The sequence below is a fragment of the Micromesistius poutassou genome (genome assembly GCF_964030765.1).
Source record: "Micromesistius poutassou genome assembly, chromosome: 6".
Lineage (NCBI taxonomy): Eukaryota > Metazoa > Chordata > Actinopteri > Gadiformes > Gadidae > Micromesistius > Micromesistius poutassou.
In genome coordinates, this window is record NC_140276.1 from 3618232 (window position 1) to 3630162 (window position 11931).

At 45.7% G+C, this 11931-nt stretch overlaps 2 protein-coding genes across 2 annotated transcripts; both read right to left on the minus strand.

The window, feature by feature from the left end:
- Nucleotides 1-1300: 1300 nt before the first annotated feature.
- Nucleotides 1301-2155, minus strand: adirf (adipogenesis regulatory factor; the record flags this gene model as incomplete). Its single annotated transcript, XM_084469101.1, has 3 exons — nt 1301-1395; nt 1748-1810; nt 2077-2155. The coding sequence occupies 3 exons, from the start codon at nt 2153-2155 to the stop codon at nt 1301-1303; spliced, it is 237 nt and encodes a 78-aa protein (XP_084325227.1).
- Nucleotides 2156-3530: 1375 nt separating this feature from the next.
- sncb (synuclein, beta) lies at nt 3531-11652 on the minus strand (the record flags this gene model as incomplete). The annotated part of the gene is made up of 5 exons (XM_084469048.1): nt 3531-3551; nt 5781-5864; nt 7681-7766; nt 7984-8013; nt 11532-11652. The coding sequence occupies 5 exons, from the start codon at nt 11650-11652 to the stop codon at nt 3531-3533; spliced, it is 342 nt and encodes a 113-aa protein (XP_084325174.1).
- Between the last annotated feature and the right edge of the window lie 279 nt (nt 11653-11931).

Genomic DNA, 11931 nt, shown 5'->3' on the forward strand with positions numbered 1-11931 from the left:
ATATATATATATGTATATAATATGTATATAATTTTAAATGAAGACTCTAAGAAACAATGTTTTTGTTGTTGATGTCATAATGTAGCTCACTGGGAAAGTATACGAAAATCGACGCTCTCAGAAGGAGCTAGCAGATATCTTACTCCCACACACGTCGGACCTCAAAAAAACATTTTTTTTCAATACCGCCCCCTCACAAACACACACACACACACACACACACAAGCACACACGAGCACAGGCACAAACAAGCGCACACACACTGCACTCCTCTCACTCATAATTGTTGGACCACTTCAGTAGGCCTATTGAGGTACTACTACAAAGCAGACTTATGTTGCTGATATTTTTATTCATTTGGCCATTGAATATGTCCTCTTTTCCTCCACCGGGTATAATGTTGAATCGCGCCTTGGCCAGGACACTGTGTACTGAGAGCAGAATTCTCTCCAGTAATTCAAACGCCCAACAAATCCCTGGCAGAGTTCTGTTGCCTAGCAACTCGTAGTGTGATGGAAGGGGGGGGGGGGGGGGGGGAGGATGGGGTGGAGATGTTACTTGAGCCAGCCAGGGCCAAGGTAAACAGCTCTCATCACTTTCTCATCAGGAGCCATCGGGCTGCCAGCGGCACGCTACTCGGTATTGTGCTGGTGATAATGACTATGTTGATTGGTTGATAAGTAGCCCTCGCCACAGAGCAGGGAGAGCATGTATTCACCCGCCCTGTTCAACTCTGTGGGCGTTGTTTGGTTCACCAGGCTATCTATCTATCCAGTGATACTATTGTTACTGATAGAGGGGGATGGGTGATGACGTTTGTTTTTCGATCACATTTTTTATTCATTTAGATCCATTGAGGTACACACCAAAAGTATGTGTAATAGTGTATGCCGTCCGTTTGTCTGTTTGTGTCTCTCTATCTAACTTCAAGGTTCAGGATTCAAAGGGCTTTATTGGCATGAAAAACGCACATGTACATTGCCAAAGCGCAGAAAGTAAGAGATCAAAAATACTATATCTATCTATCTATCTATCTATCTATCTATCTATCTATCTATCTATCTCTCTATCTATCTATCTGTCTTTCGGTCTGTCTGTCTGTCTGTCTGTCTGTCTGTCTGTCTATCTATCTATCTATCTATCTATCTATCTATCTATCTATCTACCTATCTATCTATCTATCTATCTATCTATCTATCTATCTATGTATCTATCTTTGACGGCATTTTCTTTTCAACATTGTTGACACACTCAAGGCAAGACAAGACGTTCATCCGTAAACAGCTGGGTTTCAATTGGTCTACAGCTTCTGTCCAAAGACCTTGATGGTGTCTGAGGCTTTGTCTGCTGCTCTCCCGATGGTCTCCTGAGCCTGTTTGCTGGCCTCTTGTGCAGCTTCAAGAAAAGTCAAAGCATTAGATTATCACATCCAGACACACCAATTCAGCGTCACTCACATCTAAATGGAATCCATACACCTCCGTCGTTTATTTGTTCATTCATTTGATTATAAATCGTTTATTTTCAGCCATTATACTGTAATCTTTCATTATGCTGTTACCTCGTCAAAAAATGTCTTCCAAAGAAAGAAAAAGGGTAAAAAAAAAACATATATTTGACTGCTGCTTGTTTCACCCATCAAGAATGGAGCTACAACCAAAGTCAGCTATGATAACCAAACAATGTCTCCTCTCTGTCAGAGAACATGGATGATGTGTGTTCCTGTGTGTGTGCGTGTCTGCTGTACCTATGTCGGTTGTATCCTTGGTGGACTGCTCCACCTGCTGCACAGCTGCCTGAGCTGCCTGGACTGGAAATACAAAAGTAAAAGAAAAAGAATAATCATAATTCTCTCTCCCTCCATAACTTCAACGATTTTCTGTTCAAAATGAATGTTTTGGGTGTTTGGATTGTTTCAACTGTTTTCCTGCTAATTCATTCAGCCAGGGCATTATGCAGTGATGTGCATCATGCTACTACTACTACTACTACCGCAACTACTACTAATAATGATGATATTGATAATAATAATAACAACACTAAATTATGACGGCTCATCACTTTACAGCACTGTACCTGCTGAATCTGTAACTCCTTTTGCTGCGGATTGACTGGTGCTTTTTAGGCCCTCGAAAGACTTCTTAAAGGAGGCCATAGTTGATCCTTTCCAGTCGTCTCCGGTTGCCCAGCTGTGGTCTGGCGGCAAAAAATTGGTCTAAAGAGGAGATGGAGGGACGGGCCGGTTTAATACCCCCTCCCTCCCCTGCTCTATGGGCCTGATGACACCCGGTCTGGGCGAATTCTGAGGGCTCCGGATTACCGGAACAAAGGGACGACCAAAGGGGAGCGATTAGCCTGGCATCCCAAGTATGGCAGCTCCCTGCCGCGGGCCACAGCCTCCCCTCGCCAACTCAGCAGATTCTAATGTTTTGATCGTCACCAAGCAAGGCACAAACTCCAACTGCATGAAAACAAGATAAAAGATTTGCTAACACGATGCTTAAACGGCACCGTCGTGTTTTAATAAGGAGGTAACTTGGATTTGTGCATAAAGTTGGTTATATATTTTGGTTTATATTTTAAAGCTATTTCAATGAAATGTTTGTGTTCACTTATTTTGCTTTAATGGTCAACTTTTATGGAAAAAAGGAGTTGCATGGAAGCCCTTGGGCAAATGATAATTGTGATTTTAAGCAGCACTCAACAAGTGGTTGATTTTTTTCTCTTTTTTTATTTACAGAGGATTTGTTTGTCTGGCTTGACACATACATCGTTATATTGACACGTCCTGTATTTTAAAGCACATATTGTTATGATAACCGTGATGATCTCCAGACATTACAGATTGACTTTAAAATCTTCAGAACACACAAACAAACACACCCACACGCACACACACAAATATGTATCGTTTTTCCATTTCTAACAGATAACTAACTGGAATGATTCACGAGTAACTATAAAGATACAATGTATAAAACTCTTACTTCAAAAAACTTTTAAATAAATAACTTTTTCAAATCAATGCAAAAGAGAAAACCCACAAACAGGCAGTTTAAACACACTTAGAGAGGATATCGATGCAATCCTATCTGCTTGCAAATAGACTTAATTTATTGTTAATCTTTTCAACTCCCGTCGGTCGGAAGCTGAGGAATACATCTATTGCACATGTTTCTAAATACAGATACGCACGAGTACAGAGTCACAAGCCCCAGTGCCGGACTCATTTCATTGGGAGGGAGTCAAGGAAATGAGTGCGGCGGGGCAGTCCTACGTCTCAATAAATACCTACACCCAACACATCACATGAGTAACATGACATTTACAATATCGAATAATAAAAGATTGGTCTCGAAGGAAGAACTGTTGTTCTGAGGGAATGCACCGATTTTTTTTAATTTTCGGTCGTTTTTTTTTTGCAATGGAGGGTATTATTATTGTTTGGACATGTAGTCGGCGTGTGTCCGTTTTATTGTCAGAAATGTAATTGTGCTGCTGGTTGTGTTGGTGGCGTTCAGGGGATGGCTTTATGCTTCTGGTTCATAGTCCTGCGGGAAACACAGAAACAGAACTAAGAGAAGGAAGGCACACAGGCAACAAATAGGCCTATACTTAATAAATTGTGAACAAAATATATTGAGAAAACAACTATATGATATAATATAATAAAACAACGTAGGTCAGATCAAATGTATTCATTAGCCAGAAATCCCTCCACGATAAATAAAGACGTCATTCATTCTGCTGGTGCACTTCCACCTGATAACCTGTAGAGGGCAGCAAAAGCTCGCACCACTTTCAAGGACGTGTCGTGAGCACATTTTTCCTCACTATTGCTATGCCGAACAGGCTTCCTCCTCACAGCCCTACTCCATTTCCTCAGCACATGATCGAAAAAAACAGAGCAATAAAAAAGCCCTTGGTGTGTCCGTGTCATTCCTTCGACACATCTAGGTCATGGGTTCCACTCAGAGGGGTTTCTGTATGTCCCACTGGTGCCCCCACCGTCTAGCAGTAGCCTACTAGGCCAGAGTCACAGGACTAGTACCCCGTGGCAACGGATGGGCTCAGCCAGCAGACTCCATATTTACAGCAATGCACGAGACCCTGACGGTAGGACCTGTACCCACAATGCACTGGGTGCTACGCGTCACCACCACACCCCTCAGCCTGACTGAACACACACACACACACACACACACACACACACACTGCTGGTATTTTCAAAGGGTCTGCTGGGGGAGGGGAAGAGATGCAGAAGATGAGGCAGTGGGGCTGGAGGGGGGAGAGGGTTTCGTGGATGGAGGACACCGCGATTCACGCTTCAGCCTGGGAGAAATATGCAATTCATCCCGTGCTATTGACGCCATGTTATATCACATTAACGTGATTTTGTTTTCTTAACATTTTCTGAAAATAACCTCACTCGCTCTAATGGCAGATTAATACAATAAAAATACAATTAAAACCATGAACCACTCAAAAGATTATACCTTCCTGCTGCATCACACCTCTGCCCTTTAACGCTTGCTATTGATTCAGATAAATCACGTGGATTTATTTTTTTCTTCGATGTGATGGCAGGGGTTGAGTCAAATCCTCATGGTTCGGGAGGAAGCACGTTCTAGCATCAATCTGCCTCTACTCTGGTCACATGTTCCCTCAACACACACGTGCAGACACACCCACAACGCCCACTATACGAGCACCATGGCTTGCAGGGCTTGAAAGGGCACTCTGCTTACTAAGTCAGATCTCTGATCCATCTATTTATAGAAAACATAAACTGAAGTAGAAATAAAAATACGCTTCACTCTCTCTCTCTCTCAGTTTATGTGTGTTGATTACAAACCTCAATGTCTGTATTTGCAGGAGCTCAGAGGCAGGAGAGCAAGTGGAGGGAAAATACAGAGGAGTGGCGATAAAACACTGAATCCACACTAAGTAACCACGTCGAGTTGGTGAATATTAACATAGCTCTCCGTTCTCACATAAAAGCATCACTTGGAGCTGAGCCGAGCCCTCTCTCTCTCTCGCTCTCTCTCACACTGTCCGTCTATCTCTATTTCTCTCTGTCGCTCTGTCCATCTGGTTCTCTCTCTCTCTCTCTCTTTGTCACTGTAAATCTGTCTGTCTCTCTCTCTTTCTCTCTGTTGCTCTGTTCATCTGTCTGTCTCTCTCTCTCTTTTGCTCTGTGACAATGTCCATCTCTCTCTCTGTCACTCTGTCCATCTGTCTGTCTCTCTCTCTCTCTCACTCTGTCCATCTCTCTCTCTCTTCCTCTATGTCACTCTGTCCATCTCTGTGCCTCTCTATCTCTCTTTCTCTCTGTTGCTTGGTCAGTCTCTATATCTGTCTCTTTCTCTGACTCCGGGTTTCTCCCCTTCAGTCTCACTCTATCTTCACCCCCTCTCACTCCTCTCTCTCTTTCTCTTTCATTCTATCTCTGTCTCTCTCTCCCTTTTCCTTTCTCTGTCTTTCTCTACCACCCGCCTTTCTCTCTCTCTCCATCGCTATATCCTACCTCCCTCTCTCTCTCTGCCCCTCCCTGTCTGTGTGTGTATCTCTCGCTCTCTTGTCTGTCTCCAATCCACCATACACCCCCACTGAAAGCATCATTCAAAGCCATTTCCTTCCCAGCTAATACCCTCCGCATCACTACTACTGTGAAGCACATCGATATCCAAGTGATGCTTTGAAGCACTTCCACTGGAGCAGGGTATAGATAGATACCGGAGGACCGACCCCTTGTGGTTTCCTGTGCGGTCATCGCTTACCTGCTGGCTCTCGTCATACGTCTGTCCTTCTGGCTCTAGCATCCCCTCCTGGCCCTCTGTAGCCTCCTGGCCGTACTCCTCAGGCTGGACAGACAGAAGGAGCAGAGGAGCACAGGGGCGAGAGACATGCACGAGATGAAGAGAGAGGGGAGAGAAAGAGATGAGTAGAGAGAAATAGGAAAGAGAGAGGAGGAGAGGATGGAGAGAGGGTAGATATTTTTAACATTTAATCGGTATGCAGTCATCCACATTAATTGGCAATTCAAGAGATATAATACAGGCCGAGCCAGAATGGGAGAGAGAATGAGAGGTTTCTATGTAGAGAGAGAGGGATATGGGGGGAGTTGTTTTAGTCACGATGCATGCGTTTCCACATAGTTAATTTGCATTCAACACATACAATATGCATATATGATACACTCTCATTCAGACCGAGCCAGTATGACAGATACACTATTATAGATACTAAAGCAGACATATTGAAATCATCCCATCGAATTGTATTCAGATAAAAACTTGTCTACAGACTGAGATATTTACGATGTCAAAACAACTACGTTAATCTCCAAGTATCTCTTACTAAGAGGGTTACTGTGCAGACGTTGCTCAGATCATTCACAGCACCTGCTACTACGGTCCCTTTCTAACAAGGCTAGTTAGTTTGGCCCACATTTATTTTTAAACCCTCCTCTAATCACGTCAATTAGGTCAGGAAGGCACGGCGCAGTCTTGTGTGTCAAACGCAGCATGGGCAGCATTTCTGCCCACTGCAACAAATGCAAGTGACCACAGGGATCATTTTGATGGAATATCAGATTAAATATAATATATTATATAATCATATAATATATTATATATGGTATATTATGAGGGTATCATCTGAAAAATACATTCATTGTATTATTATTTCTAAGGCTCCAGTGTGAGACTGGCCTTATTCCCTCTTGCTTGTGACAATTCAATTGGGTCTGTTTGTCTGTAAAAAAATGTATCCCAATGTGAAATGAACATTGGCGCCAAATCTTGATAATATATAGGTTCTAATTGAATTTCACTGAAGAACAAGCGGCAGAAAACATGGGGGAGAAGAAAAGCACTTGTTCTTCAACAGCAAGGCCCTTAACCAAGCCTATTAGTCCGGGTGCCAGAGATTTACTAGATTACTGTGTCCGGGGGGGAGGGTCTAAGTCTGCCGGAGGGTTTATCGGGGTTTGGCGGTGCGATGATGGAGGGAGTCCCGCCGCTGTCGTCAACAAACTCTTTAGTCAGGCTTTAGTCAGCGGGTGGGAGCGAGGAGTGAGAGGAGAAATTACCCAACGGCTCCAACACATGGCGGTTGGTCTCTGAGTTCAGTTATTAGCTTTACAACAGCGGCTGATTATGGGCTTAGTGTCCTGCCCTCTACCCACAGAGACCAAGTGGGCCGATATTAAAGTTGGACGCTTGTTAATCTATAATTAAAACCTTTCACCCTCTAACCCGGCTGGCCGTGCCTCTCTCCAGTTTCTCTGCCACCAGATCCCGGCGGATTCTATTGTGTCACGAGGGGGTAAAGAGAGACTGGTAGACATTGATTAGCAGGCGGTAATAATAGACGTGTTGTTATAGGACAGAGGACAGATCCTTGTTCAGTAGGACTCCATGGGCAGGTCATTTCAAGTCACCAAGACATGGACACCTTCTGGCCAGCTGCTCCTCTCTATCCGTATTGATTATAGGTTTTAGCATGTATTTCTAGCGTCTATTAGCTATCCTTCCTCTCACTTACTGGTTCCCCTTACTGTCATAAGCACCCTTTGCGGTATCTTGTCCCGAGAGTTGCATTCAGCCTCATTGGCGTTCACTGTGGCTCTGGTGTGAATAAACAGAGGGGCGAACCCAGGAGGGATCGTTTACGTACGTTCATGTCTGTGGGGAACTCATCCTTCTTCACCAGGCCAGTGGCTGCAGCGATGTTGCCCATCGCTCCATGGGTCCTCTCGGCCACTGGATGGACACACACGCACGTCCACACACACACAGACACACACACAGACACACACACAGACACACACACACACACACACACACACACACATAAATGAGGATTGACTCACGCGTGGCTTCTTCTTTCGATTTAATGAGGAACTAGTATCTAAATGTGTTTACAGAGACTCCTACACAGATAGGATGTCAGATGGGGTGTGGTCAGCAGATAACTCACCTGAGCCAACGCCGTCTTTAGCCTTGGAACCTGAAATAAACAAATAAACAAACACATGAGCAAAATAAATAGCAAAAAACATGCCTGCACGATGCATAGCCTGAGATGAGAAGACGGACTGCATGCCCATAGCTCAATAGCACCTACCAGGCTGCTCAGAGCATATCTCATACCAAGGTTATTTCATTGTGATGTTGGGGCTATTAATCTCAGGTTCACTGCTTCATAACGGCTCCGACACTCTGACAGTATTCTGCTAGCTCACGAGTCAGGCGTCAATTTCAGACTTCTTCAGACTGCTTCCCATCCTCACGGAGAAGTGACTGTGTCTGTCGCCTCAAGAGAAGACAGTTCTCATTCCCCTGCTATTGATCCTCGCTCTACACTCTGCAATTCTGGGGGATGGCTGTCACGTTGTCAATGATCCCGGGACACAATGGAAAGCGATCTGGCTGCTGCTGCTGCATAAAGGGGACCTGCGTGTCACCGTGCGGCGAGGGGAGAGTTTTGTCTTCCGTTTAGCTGGTGAGCGCATATCCACTTTGATGCCCTCCCTCTCCCTCTCTCTCTGCCACTCCTTGACCTTCGCACCAATCTCACTCATGTCAGATGTACCACCACTAGTGTACTCCTTGAGCACGCCACGCAAGGCCCCGCTGGCCCTGATTACACAACCCCCACCTCCTCCTCCTCCTCCTCCTCTTTCTCCTCCATAGCATGGAGCGATCTCACCCATAACTTCTCCTCCACAAGGTTGTGACAGGAGGATTGCCTCTTCATTATAACCAGCTTCAAAGAGGACTCGGGCGTACAGGAATACTGTGCTTTGTGTTACCCTCTGGGGAGTGCTGAAGCTCACTACACACACACACACACACACACAAGGCTCGTAGCCGGTAGATCAGTGGCCCAGAGTGTCAATATGTAGCTCTACTCCCACAGTATCGGCGTGGGATATAAATAGGGTAAGGTAAATGTGATAGCCATGTCCCTCGTTTAATGTGAGATTGAATTGTTCTACTTTAATGTTCTGTTTTATTGTTCTACTTTAATGCGCCGCAACGCGACTCTGAGGCTGTGAATGAAAGGTTTAAACATATGAAGTGAGTTTGATGGTGAGACTTTGAACCTCGGAACAATACAAAGCACAATTCTGCCAACACTGACAAAAAAAAAAACATTGAATGGGCTGACTTTGAAATAAGAGGAGATTAGATAAGACAAAAAATGCACCAAACCCAGACGGGGAAATTCCTTTGTCGCTAGACAGGACGTCACTGAGGCATCAACCTCCTTCATTCATTTTTAAACGGGACTGTATTCTGAATGGTAGCTCGGAGTGGGAGACCGAAGGAGCATCACCCTGCATCTGTTGTAGCTGTTTCTTCACGTCAGCTACCGAGTGTAGGGTATTAATCCCCCCCCCCCACTAGCACCACCTCCACCCTTCTGCCTCCCCCCTCCCGAGGGTGACAGTACAGAGGAGATATTGTCGTGGTGTTGGTGGTGATGGGAGAGGAAAGCGGTGATGGTGGTGGCGGTGTTTATGTATATGTGTGTGTGCGTGTGTGTGTGTGTGTAGGTGGAGAAGCAGGCCTATGGCGTGGCCCCCGCCCCTCCTCCACAGACAGACCTTCAAGTGCAATCGCACAGACCTTTTCTAGGGCAGTGGTGGCAGGCTCCACAAGCAGGAGAAGGCAGAGAGCCAGAGATATGTTCCAGATATCGCCCCCCCCCCCACCCCACCCCACCCCACCCCACCCCACCCCACCCCAACACCCCTCTCACTCCCCTCCCCCCCGACCTGGACCTCTTAAAGGCAGGGGGAGACCTGGATGGGATCCTGCCAGGGTGGAAGTGAGGGGCAGAGTCACATGGTGACACACGCTTGACGTGCCTGGTCATGGCTGTGATCGGCGGGGCGGCGACGGAGGATGGTGATCTAAGACACCAGGTTCCTCCCGAGACCGCTGGGACGGAATTAGACGGCGTTGAAATGAACACCAATCATAGATAGCACGGCCGCACACAATGGAAAATACATTGTGTGTGCGTGCCTGTGTGTGTGTGTGTGTGTGTGTATATTTCTATGCTCTTGTTCAGAGATGTGCGTTAGGATGGAAAGGAGTGCGTTGAAAAGGCTTGGTGACTCAATGCTAATGGGCCAGAACTACAAACGAAACGTCTAAGTGCACCGCCGCCTACCCTTGCATGCATTTTAAACACGATATCACTTGTTCTTTGTTTTAAGGATTTATGCCTAACAACCTTAATGATACACAGTGAACAATACATAATCACTGGCCTTGGATAATTGACTAAATAGTGAATAGTAAATAGTATAAATATTGCAATTCCACCCAAAACATTTAGTGCAGTAACACTGAAGAAGGGCCCACGAGCCTCCCGTCGGAGGGGACTGCTTGCTGTTTAGCAGCTGTCTCTTGGTTAATGTGCAGCACTGCTGGCGTAGACTGGTGCCAGAATGGACGCATCCTAATCTCCGATCTGTGGGAGACCTAGGGGCCGCTGGGGTCTCAGCGTCCCGATCTGTTGCTGCTGCCCAGCTCACTGACACACTGGGAGAGAGGCTGCCTCCTCACACAAGCCCTGTGTCTCACTGTCCCGTCCCCCCCCCCCCCCCCACCACCACCACCAACACCTTCTGTTGCCTCCCTTCCTCACTGCTTCTCCCCAGAGAGAGAGAGAGAGAGAGAAAGAGAGAGAGAGAGAGAGAGAGTGAAAGAGACAGAGAGAGAGAGACGGAAAGAGAGGGAGAGACAAAAAGAGGGGGAGAGAAGGGGAAGAGAGAGACAGAGAGAGAGAGAGACAGAAAGAGAGGGAGAGAAGGGGGAGAGAGAGAGACACAGATAGAGGGAGAGAAAGAGAGGGAGAGAGGGTGGAGAGAGAGAGATAGAGACAGAGATAGAGCAAGAGACGGAAAGAGAGCAAGCGAGAGAGAGAGCGAGGGAGAGAGACGAGATGAAGGTTAAGAAAAATGGACGTGATGTACACCACCTACCACATATGTGACTCCTACACATCCTCAGTTGATTGGATATATGCACACATCTGTTATTCCTATCTATCAGTTACATATATGGTCATTATCATCATGATGCTCTAAAAACAGCCTAGTATTTTGACCTCCATGCCTAGCCCACATATTGATGAATTGAGCCGCTGAACGGCTAACTGTGGCTGAATGACACACCACCTATTGACTGAGTAAAATGATAGTGTCAGGTCTCTTCTGCAGCATAATGTGTAATCTGATACCATACAGGTCTCAAAGAGACTGTAGAAAATAATCTCACCAATTTAAGGGGTTGTTAAATTACATATCTTAGATTACAATACATGATCAAACCACAGCTATAAACATTTTTTACATACACCGGCAGTCAATCAAGAATCAGAACCCCTATAGACCTGTAGTCATTTAGAATCTTAAAAAAACCGTCAAACAATCTCAATGCTGATTGGTCATCTCCACCCTTAAACTGATCATCTGAAGATGTCAAATTATGGCTTGGACTCCATCTTACCTACAAACATGACTCCTTCTTTGGTCTTCTCAGCTGCAACAGCTACGCCTTCTTTGGTCTTCTCTGCGGCCACAGCCATCCCCTCCTTAGCTTTAGACAAACCCTTCATAAATACATCCATCTTGGCAGTGTTTCTGTGGAGAAACGACGGTCCTTTATTATTATTATTTCAGCCTACCACAGACAGTTGGTAGCTTTTTCTGGATGTCCACATCTGCCACAATGTCAGTGCTCGACGTGGATTGTCCTCTGACGAGTCCATAGTGAGAGGTTTAGACCTGTGTGTGACTAGGCCATAGGTTATCACGGTGGAGGAAACAACGCCTCCTATGGCGAGTTGTAATACATGCAATTCAACCGTGACGCTCGGGGACTTGTAGTGAAACCCGCTTTGGAGTCA